Source organism: Enoplosus armatus, chromosome 20 (genome assembly GCF_043641665.1).
Source record: "Enoplosus armatus isolate fEnoArm2 chromosome 20, fEnoArm2.hap1, whole genome shotgun sequence".
NCBI classification, from domain to species: Eukaryota; Metazoa; Chordata; class Actinopteri; order Centrarchiformes; family Enoplosidae; genus Enoplosus; species Enoplosus armatus.
Genome location: NC_092199.1, coordinates 7,421,061 through 7,441,950, shown reverse-complemented (window position 1 = coordinate 7,441,950; position 20,890 = coordinate 7,421,061). Strand labels below are relative to the sequence as shown.

General features: G+C 41.2%; 4 protein-coding genes across 5 annotated transcripts; 1 reads left to right on the top strand and 3 right to left on the bottom strand.

The window, feature by feature from the left end:
• Positions 1 to 1,989: 1,989 nt before the first annotated feature.
• sec31b (SEC31 homolog B, COPII coat complex component) lies at positions 1,990 to 12,897 on the bottom strand. Its single transcript, XM_070927709.1, has 26 exons — positions 12,828 to 12,897; positions 11,871 to 12,117; positions 11,499 to 11,694; positions 11,295 to 11,390; positions 10,646 to 10,786; positions 10,341 to 10,483; positions 10,146 to 10,245; positions 9,898 to 10,059; positions 9,232 to 9,384; positions 8,892 to 9,122; positions 8,717 to 8,791; positions 8,512 to 8,604; positions 8,288 to 8,405; positions 7,957 to 8,135; positions 7,729 to 7,855; positions 7,390 to 7,535; positions 6,815 to 6,988; positions 6,555 to 6,707; positions 6,248 to 6,440; positions 5,767 to 6,165; positions 5,546 to 5,584; positions 4,846 to 4,904; positions 4,009 to 4,134; positions 3,795 to 3,914; positions 3,592 to 3,663; positions 1,990 to 3,375 (listed from the first exon to the last, which is right to left on the bottom strand). The coding sequence occupies exons 2-26, from the start codon at positions 12,071 to 12,073 to the stop codon at positions 3,196 to 3,198; spliced, it is 3,678 nt and encodes a 1,225-aa protein (XP_070783810.1). The 5' UTR covers positions 12,074 to 12,117; positions 12,828 to 12,897; the 3' UTR covers positions 1,990 to 3,195.
• A 242-nt stretch (positions 12,898 to 13,139) lies between these two features.
• On the bottom strand, positions 13,140 to 15,540 carry ndufb8 (NADH:ubiquinone oxidoreductase subunit B8). The gene is given in 5 exon segments (XM_070927058.1): positions 13,140 to 13,303; positions 13,961 to 14,116; positions 14,659 to 14,758; positions 15,026 to 15,152; positions 15,408 to 15,540. Coding segments are annotated over 5 exon segments (609 nt in total). The 3' UTR covers positions 13,140 to 13,210.
• Positions 15,541 to 15,921: 381 nt separating this feature from the next.
• gpx9 (glutathione peroxidase 9) lies at positions 15,922 to 17,585 on the bottom strand. Its single transcript, XM_070926787.1, has 5 exons — positions 17,454 to 17,585; positions 17,243 to 17,336; positions 16,361 to 16,491; positions 16,088 to 16,218; positions 15,922 to 15,979 (listed from the first exon to the last, which is right to left on the bottom strand). Exons 1-5 carry the CDS (start codon positions 17,583 to 17,585, stop codon positions 15,922 to 15,924), a joined length of 546 nt encoding a protein of 181 aa, XP_070782888.1.
• A 1,187-nt stretch (positions 17,586 to 18,772) lies between these two features.
• Positions 18,773 to 20,606, top strand: fbxl15 (F-box and leucine-rich repeat protein 15). Of its 2 annotated transcripts, XM_070927643.1 has the most exons (5): positions 18,773 to 18,798; positions 19,127 to 19,286; positions 19,403 to 19,905; positions 20,029 to 20,255; positions 20,397 to 20,606. In XM_070927643.1, the coding sequence occupies exons 1-4, from the start codon at positions 18,773 to 18,775 to the stop codon at positions 20,216 to 20,218; spliced, it is 879 nt and encodes a 292-aa protein (XP_070783744.1). In that variant the 3' UTR covers positions 20,219 to 20,255; positions 20,397 to 20,606. The 2 variants fall into 2 exon arrangements, with proteins under 2 accessions (XP_070783744.1, XP_070783743.1); XM_070927642.1 differs by lacking the exon at positions 18,773 to 18,798 and having other exon boundaries at positions 19,077 to 19,286.
• Positions 20,607 to 20,890: the final 284 nt, after the last annotated feature.

The window sequence follows — 20,890 nt, the reverse complement described above, 5'->3', positions numbered from 1 at the left end:
CAAAATGTGTTAAATGGTTTACACAGGGCAGAGAGGAATGTGGGACCAGTGTGCTGACCAGAGACCAGTTTATATTACATCAGACTGCTTCAGGTTGAGGAGAACATGCTTTGTGGATCTTCCAAAATGTCACTTTTTGTTGAGCAAAGTTCCCCAATGCTGAAGCAGCTAGTTCATTAATCGATTAGCTGATCATCTAAGTCATTTATAAAGAAAAGAAGTGAGGATTTCCTGTTTTTTTATAAATTGTAACACAATTTGAAGGCATCCTTTTTGGCTCTGGGAATATATGATGTGCATTTTTCACTTGTTTCTGACATTTTATAGACGAAACAGGTTAATTTTAACATCTTAATTGATAATGAAAATAATTGTTATTTGCAGCCCTCACGTCCAGTGGTGGAAGTGATCAGATCCTTTACTTAAGTAAAAGTAGTAATAACACAATGTAATTATAGACAAATAAAAATACTCCCAGTATGCAGAATTCAGAGTATTCTTTACTCTATTGTGAATAATTGCGTTGACATGTCAGCAGCATTTTAAGGATGTGGCTGGTTGAGATGGAGCTAATTTTAACCACTTTATATGTTGTTGGAAGTGGAAATACTTCTACTCTTACTTACTACTTTAGTACAGTTCATGAGTAAATGTACTTTCCACCACACACGTCAGTGGTACTCAAAGTAAAAGTTGCAATACTCACACGAAAGAAATACTTTGTTACAAGTAAAATATGAACCAAGTTATAAACTGCCGGGTATCTTACTCCATTACAATACTTCAGAGTGTATTTGTGGATTATGTTTTGTGTTGCTACTATTTGAGTAAATGTACTTTGAGTGATACAGTTGAGTGTTTTTTGGCAGCTCTATAAACTACATGGACTCCTGAAGCCACTGTGTCCCATGATGAAGGCAGAGTGCAGCATGACTCAGGCCGCTGCTGTGGTGTAATGTGCAGTGAGGTTGCATTATATTAACATCGCCCCAGACTGTCATGACTGAGGTTACTGCAGTTCAAAAAAAAAAAAAAAAACCCCAAAACATTCACGCCACGCAGCTCTCAGCGAGCGTCTGACTGAAAGCGGCCAATCAGGAGCGAGGTGCTGACTTGTGATCCTCCTGGACCAATGGAGGGAGGGCGGGGGGGAACCACCTGTGCCAGTTTATAAACTGCCGTTTCACTGCCTCGGGATCTGGCAGTGAATGAAGACTATGAAACGCCCCTCGAAGTACACTGTGTCCATTAAAAAAAGTCGTAAATGCAGACTTTTGGTGCATTCAAGTGCTCTCGGTGAAAACAGGTAAACAGAGCATCAGCTAAGTACAGCTCACCTGTGGGTGTAGATGTAGAAAACTCAGTGCCGTGCAGGTAGTTGCTCATTGTGTTGTTGCACAGCGCCACAGCAAAGATAAAGCAGATGCCCGATGTTAAACAGAGTCATCTACTGTTCACAATGGAGACTGCCTACATACAAAAGCAGCAATCCCATAATGTGAAAATGTCCTGCATTCAAAATGATACTAAAGTAAAATAAAGCACCAAAAGTAAAAGTACTCAATGTCCCCTTACATTGTTTTATAATAAATGCTGTATTATTGGATTATGCTTTTTAATGCATTCATGTGTGGCAGCATTTTCATACAACTAGTTGAGATTTTTAACTACTTTATATACTGTTGTGTAGTTTAATCCAGAACAATGCTTCATATTATATTTGTCCATCATGTGTTTTGTATGTAAAATCTGAGGTAACTATAGCTGTCAAATAAATATGTATGTGTATGAACTTAACAGAACAAATGCCACTTTGTCTTTTTATAAAACCTGGCACCCCTAAAGTTCTTATTCATGACTAATAACTCATCCATAAAGAATTAATAGATGCTTTCTCAAACATTAGTTAGAACTTGGTGCCTGAAGTTAGTTCTATGAAATAATCCATGAGTCAATTAATGTTTGAAGAAATTAATGAATTAGTCTCAAAACCATTGAAGTGAAATTTTATTTGAAAAAAGATACAGCAATGAGTAAAGTAAGCAACATGGATTGTATAAATATCTGTGCAACCAAAATGAGCACAGAGGCACTTTACTGCCTTCTGCTGCCATGACACACCAAACTATCCAGCTTTTATGTCCAGCTACAAACCTCAGAATATCATGTCTTTATTTGTAAATTAATTTAAGTTGGTATCATTGTATGATCTAATCTAAAACAAATATGAGTTTTTAATTCAGGAGTTACAAAAGGAGAAGATGTAGCCGGGGTAACAGAGGGAGTTGCTAACATGGAGGGCGCAGCACGGATGTTGATCATTCATAGCTCAACATAAATGAATGTAATTTGTGTTCAGGAGCTGCCATGTGAAGCAGTTAACATGCACACTGATGCAAGTCTGAGGGTTAAAAGAAAAAAAAAAGATTCAGTTATTCATACAAGCTAACAGGGCTAAGTTAACACAAAATGGAGGAGGGAAAAAAAAAAGATTAAACAGTTAATACACAATCACTGTGTGGCATTCTTCTGCAGTGCTTTGGCCCAATAAAAAACCTTCATGGCACAATCAACTGGACACAATCTGTTACAGCAGGTGAAGAGAACAATCAGTATTTATGTTACAGTGCTTTTGATCAGTCTTAGTATCAGTCACTTTCTCCCTCGTACAAACTACACCGACAGTATAGATAGCAATAGTTTTATTCTCACGATGTCCACCCCTACGACCCAGATGTTGTGTTTCTGCAGCGGGAGCACTGCATGTATTCAAATCAAAGATATTTCGACGGCTGCCAAAGTAAGAGGAAGAATATGCGCGTGTAGAGCATGATGTGGAGTATGAAAATGCATTTACTTGTACAAACACCGCCTTGAGTCAAACTTTGCACCACTTGTTTCGTATATTACATCAACTGTTTTGAATTTACACAGAATCACAACTCTCAGAATACATTCATCTTATCGTAAAATTACCACAGCAACATCGACAAATCTCTACGAAGATCCACCTCACTGCCGTAATCAGCAGAGTCCCTCCAGGAAGGAATATGTATGGAGTGATGAAGACCGCAATCTGCAATATCATCAGTAATTATTCTCATAATCAAAGCACATCGTCGGGTCGAAAAAGAAATAAATACATATATAACAATGTGATAACACTGATGTCTGGTTGGTGGTGTCCCCCAGGTGTTAGACAGCCAGCTTGTTAGCGATGGTCATGACCACTTTGAGGATGGGCATGAAGGCGGAGATCTCGCTGAAGTTGCTGCTGCTGACCACCTGGGTGTGGACCTCCAGACCCCGCTGGTAGTTCTGGCTGGCCACGCAGCGGCTGATCTCGTGGAGCCCGTTCAGGATGTTGTGAGAGAGCTAAGAGGTCGGCAGGGAGACAATATTACACGTTACTATGTGGCACCTGATGTTCGGTCTATAAAATGTCACCAGCATCCAAAAACACATCACTTCACTGTTTTGATTTCTTCTGACATTACTACTAAATGTCCACTAAACATGCTGTGGGAACCCTGAAATAAATTACTCATTCTAACTTTTTTGAAGCATGATGTGCATGTAATACATTCTTACCGACTGCTCTCTCAGCTTGTCATACAGGTATCCTAAACGTTTGGCTGCATCATCAAGTTTCCTTTTTGTTTGCTGAAAAGGAAACATTTGTGGTCATTTTATATCCAAAAAATCCAAAACTTTTCCCTTCAATCAATACAAGCTTTATTAAGAACACAGAAAAATGTGGATGCATGTGCGCACACACATGTAGTGAGACTTACTGGGTCTCTTGCTGCTAGCTGGCAGCGCTGCACCAGGCTGTCAAAGGTGGATTTGAGGACCATGTGTTCAGCTGGGATTTCTTTCTGCTCCACCCTCTCTGCTGGCAGCTGCTGGAGGAGCTGAGGAAAACAAGGACACAAACACAAGGTGTTGACATGTTTGTTGTGTGTTGCTGTTGACAATTCACATAACGGCCCCATGTCACATGCCAACCTGCACGCTGGGCTCCTGGGGGGCTCCAGGGGGGACTTGGGCACGGTCGTGGGGCTGAGGGGCCTCCACAGGGAATCCCATCACAGGTGCAGTGATGGGGGCTGGTGGAGTGTAGTTATCGGGGACCTGCGTACACACAACAGGAAGATACATCCAGCCAGTGAGAGGAAGGCTGAAGCTGAGCAGTTTAGATTTGACATACTATTAAAGCTACATTTATTTGTTTTTGGCCACAGAGGAACTCCACAACAAGCTGACTGCATGTCCAACTTTAGTTAGCTCATCGTTAGCTAGCTGCTAACTTTGTCTTGTCTGCTCTTTGGTGTTGGTTTTTGGTTTAGCAGAGCTTGTTTGCTGAAAACATCTGACTCCCACTGCTGGAAATGAGTTTAATGAGAACAGAATCATAATTCTCTGTGGGTTTGTCACTACACACAACCCATTTCAAATAACATGTTGTCATTTAATTCATAGCTATAAATAAAATATTTAGTACTGGAGCTTTAAGAATGAATGATAGATTAAATTATTGAACTGAGCTCTTGATGGGTTAAATTATTTAACTTTGGTCAGTACTACTACACAGCAGACTTTTACTATGTATACCACGCATCTTAGAGCAGTGATTCCCAACCAGTGGTACCCCAAAGGGTACTTCTGCAGTTCACAAGGGGTAAGTGGAAAGATTGTGGAGTAAATCAGATAAAAAGAAAAATATCAAACCATTCCTTGAAGCATATTATTCTATTTGATCATATTTTAAAGGAAATATTGCATGGACTGGAAAAAATTGTAAGACCTTAAAGACTATTGTGATAGCGATAAATGCAGGTATACCTTCTTCTTCCTGGGTCCACCTCGTACGGCTGGTGGGTCATTCCAGCCTTCTTGAGGTCCTAATTCAGAAGATGAGTGAGAATTTGAATGACTAGCGGCATTTTTTTTCATGCTCAAGCAGCCATGGTTAGTTTACATGGCAAAAACATGTCAATAAGCCATAGATTTCAGCAGTTTATGCAGAAACAAAACGGCAAACATGGCCAAATATTCAGGCAGCATCTCTGTAATTACTCAACAGTAACAATATCCAAGTGCTGAATAGTTATAAGCATCTCATACACACCTTTTTGATCTCAAACATGTATGTGTCAATTGAAAATGTTGTAAAATGTCTTACTAAAGTCTTCATTTGCACTATTAATGTATGAAGTGTATCTTTAAAAGGGCTGACACTGTATGATAACCTACAGTATCTTCATTCAAGCCTGGAAACTTTTGTTTCCTGTGTTTTAAAACATACATACAAACAAACCACTACATTTCCCTCAAGCATACAGCAGCCCAAGCAAACACCACAAGAAATACACTGAGTGACCAGAAAAATATAGAAACCCTGCACACTGGAATCTAATACAAACATAGAACTAAATGCTGGGATATTGTATAGCATTGTATTACATTACTTATGTGTTTGTCTGGTCACTCAAGTGTATATATCAATGCACTCTTATTCCATGTCCAACCCTAACCCTGTCACCTGGGTGGTCACACTGGTTATTCAGCCAGGGAAAGTATCCTGCAAGTCAAACGAGGTGGACAGCTGAATAATTCAGTAACCATTAGCAACAGATTCCTGCCAACGTCTATTACGTGTAGCTCTGTCTCTATCTAGAAATACTTCAGTAAACATGTGAAAAAGAAAATGGAATGAATGTAATTGTGATCTGTTGACTACAAAGTGACCAACAGGACATCTACCTGTGGGAGGAGGGGCAACAGCAGGTGCCAAGAAGGGCTTTACAGCAGGAGCACCGGGGCCTCCCTGTGGATACCCTGAACCGAGAGGGGCATAGGGACCAGAAACCATGGGGGGTGCAGGCCCCTGGTTGTGGAGGCCTCCTGGGTACATGGGAACTGGGGCTCCATGTTGGGAGCTGGGTGGCATGGGGCCTGAGGGTAAAGAGGTAGAAGTCATGAAGCTTGACGGAGGCACCCCGGGGCTGGGCATGGGGGGCATGCCTCCGGGGGTGGATGACGAAGGCTGTAGCGGAGGTCCTGATAAATTAGCAGCTGGCATAGAAGGACCTGGAGGAGGGAAGGCGGAGGGCCCGCCAATGGGCATAGGTTGAGGCTGGAATGGCTGATGAGGAGGGAAACCTGGGAAAGGACAAGGACCATTACATCAAATAAAATCAGCCTGAAACACCTGAAAGTAAAATACAAATAGTCAGCGTCAAACCTGGAGCTGGAGCAGGATGTTGGGGGTAGGAAGGCCTCATTGCAGGGCGGGTCGCACTGGGTGGCAGGACATGAGAGGAAGGTGGCAGACCAGGCCCGGTGTTGGTTGGAGCAACTTGTGGGGTAAAAACCGACGGCATAGGAGGCTGCTGTTGGGCAGCCATCTGGGAAGGAGCAGAAGGCTGGTACTGACTCTAAGGTGGGGAAAAAATAATATTACGTTTTAAAGAAAAGTTCAAACATCCATAATTACATAGGAAAGATAACCTCGCAAAATACATGAATGATTTAATGCTTTCGACTTATACCATAACTTGTGCTTTTGGTGCAAGACTCTGAGCAGCAGGACTGGGCTTGGCTGTGGACACATTGACTCTGTTGAAGGAGTTTGGAGGCTGCTGTCCAATGGCAGCCTCTCCCTGAGCGTGGAACAGTCTGTCTCTCAGCATCTTGATCCCAGACTGGGGAGACAAAATTGTGCAAACACACAAAGGTATTTATCACAATCCAAATGGAGCAAAACTATGAAACTGGGGTTTTGAAATGAGGTTACTGCTATGCGTCTCACTTGGTCTGAGTTCTCAGGCAGGTAGGTCATGGCAGTGGCCAGACTGCCCTCTGCAGCCAGTATGCCCGCATAGCAGGTTAGCTTCTCGGCCAGGATGGGGCTCTGGACTGCCACCTCGCTGTTGCGGAGGCGTTCGATTGACTTACGTAGCATCATTACTTTTTCAACCAGATCCTGAAAAACACACAGAGACACAAAGACATATAAATGTCACTATGACTTCTACATTCCTCAGTGCTCTCACCTTTAGGCTATAACGTGTTGCATGTGCAGCCCATAAAAATGATCTTTAAAGTTCCTCTCAAACTGCTACACCGGTTTTGCGCGTCAGTACAAGCAACTATTCTTAATTTATACCGTAGGAGTGGGAAAGTACAAATAAATATTTTCAATGAAAAAAAATCAGTTTCTTCTAGGTTACTATTCTCCTCTACTTGTTGATCATTTTCGGATATGACAGCACATATTTCACATTTGCTTTTGTGCTCACACTCACAGCATGTGTTTGGTGCCACAGTGTAGTTAAAAGTATTTAATTCATGCAAAGCCAAGACTAAACCTTATAAAGATTATACCTCTAGACCAAGAGGAGAGGAGCTGTCTCTGTGCAAGGCCCAGCACTCCACTAGCTTCTCAATGTTCCCAGAGCAGATGTAACACAGACAGGCCTGCAGGCAGCGCTTCTCTGTCCCCTCATGTTCCAACCGGCCTCCCAGGGTATCTACCAAGAAGGATACCAGAATGAAACAATGTTAAAGACAGAGGGGAGGCTGAAGTGACAGCGGGGGGGGGTGACTTCACAAAGAAAAGTTATTCAGCAAGTAAAACAAGTACTGCTGAAATGGTACACATCTCCTACAAGCAAGGCAAGTCGCAGCATGATCCATGTGCTGCTACACTTGTGAGCGACTTACCGCACAGACGGGCAAAATCTTCAGGGTGAGCGTAGGTCAGCAGAGCAGCGAGAGCCTCCTTCCAGTTGTCCAACTCACAGCTTTGCACTATGTCTCTCCAGTTCTGGGTCACCACCGATGAAATAAGCTACAGTTGGGAACAAATTAAATGAACTTAAACATACAGCTAAAATATTTTCCCTCTGTTATTGTACCAACTGCACCACAATAAATCAAACATACTCTTACCATTGAAATGCTGTTCTTTTGCTTGCTTAGGTATTTTTGCTGAGTTTTCTTGAGCAGCTCCTCTCCTCCACTGATAGACAACAGGATGGCTTCAGCGTATCGTCCATCATTCAGACACAGATCCACAGCTCCTTCAAAGTTACCAACCAGCAGCGCCTGGCTTATCAAACCATCGGTATCTTCAAAAAGAATGACAAGGTCAATAGCGATCAACCGAGCAACACAAACTGCAGTTATATTTGCAATCAGGAAAAACAATGACAAGATGTAAAATGAGATAATGTGTGTTTTAATCACATATTTAATTGTGTTTGCAGATGAGACCATTTACCACATGACACGGGGATCTGGAAGTTGGAGTTGTCCTTTGGGGTCTGACTAAAGAAGTCTGCCGGTGAAACAGAACCTGAGGTTCTAGCATCAGCTACCGCAGTTGCATCATCAGACCTCTGGAAATACAACAAAGAATATTTTACACTAAACAAGAGCTGCAAAACTTGGTATGCAAATAACAATGACCAAAGAGACTGGAAAATAAACATTTTGTGTGCTGACCTCCGTGGTGAGCCGCTGCATCTTTTCTGCCAGATCTTTGGCATCCACTCCATGTCCGTTGTGCTGAAAACTCTTCCCCAGGCATTTTGAAATCTGAATAAACACAATATTTTTTACAGCTAAGACAAAGGGTATGATTCACAGGGACGTTATTATATATGACAGATATCAGTAATATATCAGTTATATATCAGAGGCAGAATACCTTTTTCTCCAATTCATCTTTGCTGAAACCCAAAAGTCTGAGGAATTTAACGCGGGCTTCATCCTCAAAGTTTACCTGTAAACAAAGAAAGTGAATTAGCTCAGAAGACAACACCACCACACAGACTGACAGACTTAATGTTATGTCTCAATATCAAGAGGACGTGAGGGCCCACCAGAAGGAACTTCCATATGTCCTGCTCAGCGTCTGACTTGGCGCTCTGAATCTTGGCCTGGCAGTAGTTGTTGAAGGAGCCCGACTGCAGCGCCGCCTGCAGCTCCCTGGAGCGCTGGAGGAACTCCGTCTCCGTGGTAACCTGGCTCACAAACACTTGTCTAGGGATGGGCTGGGGGCTCTGCACTGGTTGCTGCTTGGGATTCTCAAAGGTTATCAGCTTTCCACCGAACTGAGGAAAAAAATAACAAATAACAACAGAATAATTATAAATGAAAAGATTTCGCAAATCCTAACAACACCATAAACTTGCATATAAAATATTTTAATGTAACACTTACAGCAAAGGAAGCCCCCACAGGCCTGCGCACCCACTTAGGTGGCTTCTTCAGAGGGGGAACTATGGTGTCCTGCACTGTGGGCTGAGGAACTTGCAGGGGAGGCAGCACCTGCCCTGTACCAAAGGGATCCATTGTATCAAATGAGGAGGATATCTGTTAAATAAAATGTTAAATGTTAAAAGCACAACTCTTTGCGGTAGAGATGAAACAATTAGTCAATTAGTCAATGGACAGAAAATGAATTTGCAACTATCTTAATATATGTAGATAATCAATTAATTGATTAAGCAAACGTGTTGGTATCTTTGGGTTTTTGACTGTTGGTCAGACAAAACAAGACATTCAAATATGTTGACTTGACTGTGATGGACATTTGTAACAATTTTTCTGACTTTTCTTAACAATTAATTGCTAACTTGAGAAAATAATTCAGCAGATTAATAAATGGTGAAAACAATCGTTGATTGTATCCCTACTTCATGCAATTACCTCTGAAATCAGAGGCATTTAACTATCTTTTAGATTCTGTGTTATATTCTGTACATGTCAATGACAAACTGTTGTTCATTAGTCAATTGCTTCACACCAGCACCATCCTGTGGACAAACAATGCAGCTCTGCACACAGCCATTGGGTTTAAATACATCACATAAGAACAACAGTTACCTTATCAGCTGTGCTTTGCTGCTGAGCCTTCAAGCTGCCCCCCATCACAGAGTAGACAGTGATTTTCCCATCAAATGAGGCGGCTGAAAGCAGGGCTGGATTCCTGGGGCACCACTGGACATCAAAGCACCACTGGTTCATTGTTGGAAGCTCATAAATAACCTAAAATGAAGGAAATGACACGTGAGAATCCATGACAGGCAAGGTAATTCAGGGAAAACAAAGAAACAGCAATTAATGTGATATACCTCTCCAGTGTTTGGGTTCCAGCAGAGGATCCTGTTGTCTTTAGCACTACTCAGTAGGAGCTCAGAGTCAGCCTGGCTCCAAGATATGGACAGAATTCCCCTGTAAGAAAATACCAACAGAAGGTACATACAGTATATTCTGCAAGATGACTAAAAACAGAAATGAGCGTGACACACAAAGCATTAAAGCCTCACCTTGTGTGGTTCTCGAAGACTTTAAGGGGTGATGTGGCAAAACGGAGGTCCCACATCTGGATGACTGGCAGTCGGTCATCTTCAGAGGCCAACACCAACTGAGTGGCCACATCAGGGTGCCAGAGCATTCCTGAACAGTGCATCTGAAATCACACAACAGATGAGACTGAGACAGATGATAACGGGGGTTTCGACAGGGTGCAAGATAATCATTTTAAGTTTTTAAACTTTTTTAAAGACAGACTTGCAGTGATTTGGCAGAAGGTAGCTTTAGACTTGCTATGTTTTGTAAAAAAGCCACCAACCCTGTTGCTGTGGTCACTGATCTTGATGATGGGCTCGTTCTTTCTCAGGTCCCACACAACTGCTTTCCCACTGGGGGTGGCAGAGGCCATGATGTGCTGGACCTGCCTGTTCCAGGACACAACGCTGATGTCTTCAGTGGGCTGGAAGAAGAGACAAAGGCTGTTAATGTCAAACCAAACCTGACTGGGAGTCTAAGACAAACAGATCCCTCATATTCAAATGATATATTACTACAAGGCCTGTGCCAGGCAAACACTATTGATACCTATTTAAATGTCCCTTTAAAGAAATCTGCTAATAGTGAAGTAGAATTAAGATATTTAGTAAAAGTTAAATTGTTGTTTTAATGGAATGTATGAATGGCTTTCTTGGAACAACATTTTATAAAGAAAATGTCCATGTGACAAGGCATCAATAACTGTATTATCTAAGGGCAGTTACATACACAACACATTAAATTGAAACCATAAACAAAACTTTCTTGTGGCTTTCGCTCTTAACTCACAGGCATGAAACTACAAAGGTAAAGAAACAAGGCTGTGGTTTCTATTTTGACTCTAACAGTAAATGGGGTCAGGATCAACATAAGAAATTAACTCATTCCTTGTGACAGACATGTGTGAACTTCATTCTCCATCATGAACCCACCTGCGTCTTTGTCCCTGGTGTCATTGGACTGCTGAAGTTGTTCAGATCCCAGATATATATCTCTGCATCATTTGCTCCTGATGCGAGGAGATTACTCTGACAGAGGGAAAATTGATTAATAATGTGAACTACAGTACCAGGAAAGAGAAGTCCTTCTATTAACCGTCTCCATGGACACAGAAGATTTTGACTGCAGACATTTACCTGAAAAGGATTGAAATCGAGTGCTCGAATGGGTCCTGTGTGTTTGTCAGACTGTCCCACTACAGTCTCTGCTCCAGAGCTCATTATGGCCTCGGGGTTATATACAGTTATTGTGCCATTTTCACTGCCACCAACCAGTCGCCCTCCAGTACCATCTGCTCCCATTCCAAAATTCACCCATACGATACTGTGTAACCTATGGCATATGAAAAGTATATCGAGTTATTTTCTATAAATGGCATACTCATGGCCCATCATTTGTCATCAAAATAAAGCAGTAAGCAAAGTATTCATCAAAGGACTAAGCCAAGTCGCTTCTCTGCTGATGTGGACAGTAGTAGAAGAGATTTTTGTATCACTTCTATAAGTTACCTGTTTGTGGTGGGTAAAGATCCTTTGAGCTGCATGTCCAGAGAGGGATCAGAAAAATCCACCTCAAATATCTCTAGGGCAGCTGTGGTGTTGAAAGAGGCATCAAGCTGTTGTGCTGATGTTCCTAAGGCCAGGTGGATAGGATGGTGTCCGGCAGGACTCCACGCCTGGTGGGCAGTCCTCTGGATCTCCTTCAGCCTCATATTGCTCTACAAGTTTCAAGTCCTGGACAGACGAACCGACTCCACTAAATCAAAGATAATACATTTATTTACATAACACTTATTGTGGATTTACAATGCATCGTTTACGTACAGATCTGATGTACAGATCAGATATTCCTACTTTCTAACTTAGCTCCAACAGGGTGCCCTTACTGACAGATTGCCTCCGACTATTTCCTGACATTGCTGGCTAACGTTAACTTGCCAAACCGTTCGCCAATACAGATAGCTCTCACCCGTGTCACAAGATGTCTGTTATACCAACATTATAAGTTAACTACATCGTAGTATGTTGAATGTAGTTACCGGTCATGTTATCTACATCAAATTCTCACCATGACATTTAAGAATTAATTTAACGTAAGCTAGCCTGATAGTTAGCTAACGTTAGCATTCCAAATACTTACCGTTAGCTTTGGTTATATTAAGTAAAAACATGTTGTACACGGAATATCTGATTGCAGCCATTACCTTACAATCACTTGAATAGTTTAAGGACATCAGATCATTTGTCAAGCATTCCATTACATACGTGATTAAGTCATAGGAGCTGGCTTAGGAGGTTAACGTTGCACCTTACCGACAGTGCCCATTCCAGTGCATAACCGGAGCCGCTAGCAAGCAAGCTAACAGCCACCACCCTTGTTACCACATTTTAACAGAAACGCAAGGCACTGTGTCAGACGCGTTTAAACCCAGCAAAAAAAATAGATATGTTTTGAAAGTGACTCACGTCAACTGTCAATATCACAGCCTGACTGTCCGCATCCACAACAAACTGGGGAGCTACTTATCACCCGAACTAGCAGCTAAGCCACAGACAGAATCCGACCAAAGTGCTTTGCCGTGTTGTCACTACGCTACGGTAGCCGACACGGACATTTCTCATTTGGCAGTGGCCTAAGGTAACCCCGATGTCACCGTTGACCCAACATGTATCTTCTATATTTTGCATTCATAACGAGAGATACAGAAATGTTCAAATGTTCTCGTTACTTTTAAGTCAAAATAGTAATACATAATAAAGAAAACAGGACACAGTGAGGAATGTAACTGTTAACATCTTTATTCTTGACAGATATATATATATACAGAAGTAGAATCAGTTTTTAGTTATTAGATTTCATAATGTTTGACTTCCTCTGATTGTTTTTCCGGATCTCCTCCTTTCTCCAGGTACAGGTTGTTATAAGGATACTGTTTTGGTGCCTGGAAGAAAGACAAATGCTTTATTAAAAATGTGCATGTTATTAAATAAAGGACACAGTCAAAAGCATTTCATCTAAAAAGGTGGCACAGCAGTAACATATACTTCAGTGTCATATAACTCCTTTATATCAAAACAGTTTTGCTCACATTGCAAATACATGATTAAAAGTATTCAAGAGTGAAATCGAGTGACTGCAAAATTGAGGATGGATGCCGCCACAAAATAGTAAATAAACTAAACAGGGTCCTTAATTTAAATTCATATAAACAAGTTAGAGTTACTAGTTGGAAATAATAAACACTAGATTACAAGAAAACCAGCTTTACAGATCTATTTGTTTGGTGGACAATTTGTTATCTTGCTGTCTTTGACACTTATCCTGGGTGTTTATTGTTTGTACAAGTGAGCCAGACAACTTTAAGATGTTACACAGAACATATTGTAACATGATACTGGTGGATGGCGCAGGTGAAAACATTGGGGGTGATATAAGGTAAATAATATAAAGAAGAAAAAAACAAATCATTTAATGACCCAGAGTGGTGACCTAAAGACAGGAATTGGCTATATAGATTCATTGATCAGGTCATTTCACATCCCCGGAAAACAGTATGTAGTACAAAAATAAATAAATCCTAGCATTGGTCTGTACTTACAACAGGTTGGTAAGATGGGAATGTCTCCCCAAGGTAGAACATAAACAGCATGAACCCAATGAAACCAAACAGTTGTTTGCACATCGTGGACCAGGACACAGGGCTGGGAGATGTATCCACACGGTTCCTGATGTACATGTCAAAATTCCAGTGCATCTAAAAATAGACGGAGAACAATCACTAATTAACAGTCATGGGCAATCTCATACTGTAATAACTATTTATGTTGTCTATCTATGTGAACTGGTGAATGTACAGAGGCACTGCCTTGGGTGGAGAAAGCAGTGCCTCTGTACAACCAAGCTGACCTGAATACTGTCTAAATATCCAAAAACAATAGTGCCTATACAGAGGAATGATATAATGCACTTCAGAAATATGTTTTTATCTACAGAAATGTCAAAAACTAGAGCTACAGTGGCGCTTCCAGACAGTCTGGACAAAATTATGCATTGTGCAAGCAATCTTATGAGATTATACGATACTATGTAAGTATATAATTAAGCATTATTGATCAGGATATATTAATCGCCCTCTCCCACTTTTTTTTTGAACAATTGGTACCAAGAGTTAGCAGAACCGACCTCTGTATTCCAATTTCACCAATAGTGATATGTCTGCGATAAGCTCATAAGGCAGATACCCCCCTGGCCAATGGACGGCACCTGATATCATTAATAAAGTCATCACTATCTTACCGGCTCTCCCCAGTTCCTCCTCAGGTCAGGGTGGTCCCACTGGTACCAGGGGTCTCTCTCATGCTGAGATCTGTCTGGTAGCTTTGGATAATCACCATAGCTACAAAAACACAACGATATCCTGTAGTTAATCATCTATGTAATAATGTAATGATATTGGTTCACACAGTGGTGATGTATCTAGTAAACATAATCAGAATCAGAATCAGAAATACTTTATTGATCCCCGGGGGGAAATCATACAAAAACATACATAAAGTATTAGTTGAACATTACGTTTCAAAATCTACCTCAACACTGCAGAGAAAAAACCCCAAAAACAGTTGAAACTGCTATGAACGGCAGACTTATTCAAAATAAAACTCACCCCTCGCCGTTGTCGGAATAAGGTTGATAGTCCTCAACTCTCAGGTTGTACTTCTTTGCAGCAGCAGCTCTCTCCTCGGGGGTCTTCGGGAATGGACCAAGTACAGTATCCTTTGACACACCAGAGGCTGAAACACCAAGAACTGCGCGTTAATAAACCAAGTCGACGTTATAAAGCTAGCAAGCAAGTAAGAATGAAAGAACAATAATGTTATTCTGTCCGCCTTCACCCTCATTCAGAACAGCGGTAGCCGCTCAGCTAGCGTCAGCTAACGTTAGCATGTCAAGGTTACGTCCATTCGAGGCTTTAAACGTTTAACCCCGACACGTATCTTAAGACAAATTAATCAGACAGTATAATCAAAAGCAGTTACACTACTGACCTGCTCTACATCCCGACAAAAGGGCTGAAATGCCAGAACCTTTCCCTTTAGAAAGGGCTTGGGCCCACCGTCGGAAACCAACACCAGCCATGTTTACTGGCTGCTGCTGTCTGACAGACTAAGAAGTACGCATGCGCAAGATTGGAAGTATGGGTCGGCATAAGGACAATTCCAATTCATAATCAACATCTAATCATAAAATATATTATTGTAGAAGACTGCTGCGTGACCCACTCAACATTTCAATGATATAGTAACAACAAAAGCAACCACAACTACAAGAACAATTTTTTTTTTAACTTTTATTCATTTTTATATACTTTTGAGAAGCAGACACAAAAGTGTGACATTTACATGAAAACTCCTCCAGTGGCTGAAGGGAACTTGCTCTCAGAGTGAATGCACTGAAGCCCTGAGATATGTTCCTCTTCCCATCAGATCCAGCTCAGGTGCACGGGTGCATTTACTGGGGGATCGTCACTATGCCACCGGTGACAAATTGAAAGAAAATCCATCAGAGAAGTTCTGCTATGTCCTTCTCCACTTTCTCAATGGGGCAATGAAGTTCATACCTGCAGTAAAGGGAAAACATTAGAGCCACTTTAATAATTACACCCGTGCTTGGCCAAATTAAGGGCTGATTGGGTTTCTAACTTGAGGTCTATGGTCTATAACTTTACCTTTTGAAGGGCATGCCATCTGCAGTGATTAGGAACTTCTCAAAATTCCACCGAATGTCATTGACTTTGATTGGGGACCAGTAGAATTTCTTTATATCTCCAATAACAGGGTTCACAAATGGCAAAGATTCCTGTGGCGAACGAGAAATGGCAGTGTATCTGGGTTTTTCAGGGCAAAACAGCATCAGCACTGACAGTACAAATATATTAGGGCTATATGACAAAAAACATTCATTAATCTTATGTTTTCAAATCCTATCTGACACACACTACCTTTAGATAGGCGAAAAGAGGCTCTTCATTTAATCCATTCACCTCAACCTTGCCAAAAACAGGAAACTTTGGCACAAACCTCCCACCAGGTCTCACATACTTAAGAATATTGAGCGTTTCATGATTCACCTCTGAAAAAATAAAAGCAAACAGACTTATGAGCAGTGTGTTTTAAACATATGCCACATGAAAACCATAAGGTGTGTTTTCACAACTATGTCTTCAAAACAAGCAAACAAATGTTTACCACATAGCATGAGCATCTACATGAGACAAACAAAGCATGTATGTAGGTCAGTGGTGGAAGAAGTATCAAATGCCAATACATTCATGTAAAAATACTCCACAGTCAAAATCCTACTTCGAAAAAGTACAGAAGTATTAGCAGCAAAATGTACTTAAAGTATCAAAAGTAAAAATTCATGCCCCTGTAGCTAATTTTTATATAATACATAGATTGGTGATGTATCAATGCATAAGGAGCATTTTACTGTTGTAGCTGGTCAAGGTGGAGCAAGTTTTAACTACTACATGTACATTTTGGCCTCACACAGTCATTTAAATGAAACCATCCTAGAAGTTTAGAGAGGAAATGACTCTTTGACATCTGAAAAGTGACAATGGGCCCCAACCAGACATTGCTTTTATGTAAGGGGTCACAAGTCAAAAAGTTTTGAAATCACCGGTTGATTCTTAGTAGCATAAAATGTAAATACTCAGGTAACATATAAGTACCTCCATATAGTTCTTAACTACTGTACTTGAGTAAATGTATACAGTTACTTTCCACCACTGATGTAGAGTACAGTATTATACTACCAGGTTAATAATCTGTTATTTATTTATATATCTGTCACATTTCAAGAGCTTCAGTGTACATACCAGGTGACTGAAGACCAAATTGGTTGCAGGAGAATCCTAAAACAGTGAAGCTGAGGTCACCAAACATTTCCATCAGTGCATTCAGTCGGTGGTACTGAAGGGAAACAGGACCCAAAATCAAATGCCTCTCTTAAAAAATGACTGCACAGGTAATGTGTTATGAAATAATGTGATCTGACTGAAATCAATCAGTGTTCTTGCAGAATATTACCTCCTCTATTGTTGACCCTCAGAAGGTGGCAACGTTGATGATGAGAAGCACCTTACCCCTGTAGTTACTGAGCGGAACCTGCTGTCCATCCAGGGTCTCAGCAGAGAAATCATAGATTGATTTATTCGCCATGCTCGTACTTTAGCTTGTATATGGGATTTTAGTCAGTCAAGAGTGAGTATTCACCCGGCTATCCTGTTGGCTCATCTCATTCACTGAAACATAACTCATGGGTCAGCAATTGTTCAGCATGACTGACTTCATTGTTCTCCTGGGCAGAGGTGAGCTGGCAGGATGGCCATTTGTTCAACACGTGTATTTGAGGAAAAGAGGCTGCTAATATGGTGACAGCATTGGGAAATTAGATAGTCAAAATAAACATATATGTGTCTGCTGCAGAACACGGTCATTTTGGTTGCCACCTTTCCTCTTTAGAAGTGACAGTTAGAAAAAAAAAACAGTTCAACATTAAGAGTGAAATTAAGGAATTCTTACATTGATTTTCTCCATTTTTTGTTTGTGACAGCTGTATAATTATGAGATAGACTGTTTATTTTGTTCCATTGATGTGTATTATTTGATACTAATCATAAAAGTAGTCTTTTCATAAAATGATATGCAGCACAAAGTTGCCATGTATGCAATGTTCCAGGTAAACAACTAGCAGATGTTGGGGCCCCACACTGATTTCATCCCTTCTTGATAAAATGTCTGTACAGGTTTCTTTGTAACTAGTTAGCCTATTTTGTTTATTTATTTTGTTTTGCCGATAAAGGGATTGTAAAACCAACCAATGTTGGCAAATACATGATTATCAGAGTATAGCAGGTCTCTATAAAATATTTCAAAGAGTTATTTTATAATCGTTATAGTAAACCAACATGTAAATTGCCTTTAATATGATCCTTGACGTAAACCCGGAAAAGTACAAATGCTGCGTTCACTTGTTCCGCGTAAACACCCATGTCCATGATTTTATTAGACCTAAACCACCTAAATACGGAGCTAGTAAGAGAGTAAAAGAATGGAATCGGGAAAACATGGTAAAAGGCAGCGATAACAGTTTATACATGTGGGTATTTTGCTTTTATCGTCAATAAATCGGCTCTCGTTTTCCATAAACGCCATATTTGATACCGGTGTTGGATGATTCATGTTCCCATTCCGATATAAAAATCTTCTGACAGTTCTTGAAGGCGGCATTGGGTTGGGGTTACATCTCAAATTCTTGCAAGATGCCAAAGGAAAATACGCTATTTAGGCATCTCTGTGAAGAACAACAGGTCCTTAAAAACTCTGTATAACATAGCTGACTCAGGATGGACGAGGAGGTTAAGACGCGAACGTAAGTGCCTTTTAAAAAGGGAGTTTTGTATTTAAAAAGCAGCTAGATTGGTGGCCTCGGCAGGCTAGCTTCTCAGCTAACAGCGATAGCTTGCGAGTATCAACAACTAAGAGATGTAACCTAGCTGCTCCCATTTATTTATGGCAGCTTTATGGCCAGGCTGATATAACATTCTTTAATGCTAATGTAATATCACTGTAATTATTCTTGCCTTTTAAGGCGTTTGTTAACATTTAATTGTGTTTATGGTTGCTTCAGTTCAACCGCTTTAGCTTTGCATGCAGAATCAAAGTTCAGCTGTAAAACAAGGTTTGCATTTCTTCAGCAGATGTCATCTTTTGGACTTGCCCTGGGAGGATGTTCTTGTTCCACATATCTTGTGCTATTTGCCACTGCAACACCTGGTCAGCATGCAGAGGGTGAGCAAGCAGTTCCACAGCCTCATCCAGGTGTATCTAGCCAACTGCAGGACTTTTGATCTGTCCCCGGTAAGTCCTGATGAGTGAGAGGTTTAATAACCTATAAATACATATTGAGAGGTGTTGTTAGCTGCAGCACAAGCTCTTGATTAAGTCTGCTATCTGCTCTGTTGTGATATTCACAGATTGGACCATCCATTCCCAAGGAAGCGTTTTGCTCCATGTTAAATGACAACAAAGTTCTCCATAGCCTGTCACTTCAGAACTGTTCAGACTGGGTAACAGACAAGGAGCTGCTGCCAGTTATCGGCCAGAACCAGCACCTGCAGAGAGTGGACATGAGCGGGTGTGTTTCGCTCACCCGCCACTCCCTGGTGGCCGTGTCCTTGAGTTGCATGCACCTCCAGCACCTCGGCCTGGCGCACTGCGAGTGGGTGGACAGCCTGTCCCTGCGCAGCCTGGCTGACCACTGCGGGGGGCTGCAGTCGATTGACCTCACCGCTTGCCGCCAGCTCAAGGACGACGCCATCTGCTACCTGGCCAAGAAGTGTTTGAAGTTGAGGTCTCTATCTTTGGCAGTCAATGCCAATGTCACTGACGAGTCAGTGGAGGAGGTGGCCAAGAACTGCAGGGGCCTGGAGCAGCTGGACCTGACAGGTTGCCTGCGGGTCAGGAACCAGTCCATCAGGTATGTCATATCTTATTTTCAAGTTTAATCCAACTAACTTTGTGCCATCCTTGCCCACACCTGCACATGCACCACCTCACTTGTGCACCCATCCATAAGATCCTCTGCATGCTGTGCTCACAGGACTCTTGCAGAGTACTGCCCGAAGCTGCAGTCCCTGAAGGTGAATCACTGTCACAATGTGACAGAGTCAAGCCTGGATCCTCTACGGAAGCGCAACGTAGTGATAGATGTTGAGCCGCCCTTACAGAGGGCTCTGGTACTTCTTCAGGACGTGCTGGGGTTTGCTCCTTTTATCAATCTCCAGATATAGCCAAAATGCCATCTATCTGTCCGGCAAGAACACACAGGTAGGTAATATATCCACTGTATGAGCTTCTGACATGTTTATATTCAAACCTGTCAAATATCCAAACAGGGCCAGAACTCAATCACAATGAATTTATTACTGGTCTATTTGCAGTAGATAATGGTGCCCTCCTTTCTTACAGGTGTCTCCATCAAGGCAGTCACTCTCCGCTGCGTCACACGGACACGTGAGTTGCTCTAAGAAACGTAAAGACAATCCAAGAAGATCTGGATGTTTTGCACTGAACTTTGTGTGGCAAAAATAATGTGGACAAAAAAAACTCACTGGAGTTTGATCAAAAGATGCGTATTTAAGATGGAACTGAAAAGAAAGCCATGTACTTTTAAGAATTGCTGCCTCATGTCCAAAACATGTCACTGCACTATTTGTTAATCATTCATTGTTGTAATAATGTGGCTTTAGAGAAAAGCAATTCTAACCAAAGTACAGTGTTTTGTTTTGTTGGTAAACAGAGTACATATTCACATTGTTTATATGCCATTTTAAGAAACATGTATCTTATGTTTCATTTAGAAACATTAAAAAAATGTTTGAGTTTAATTAAACATTTTAATTTTGCATGTATGTGCCAGTTTAAAGGATCAATTCACACAAATGACTCACAAAAAAAAATTC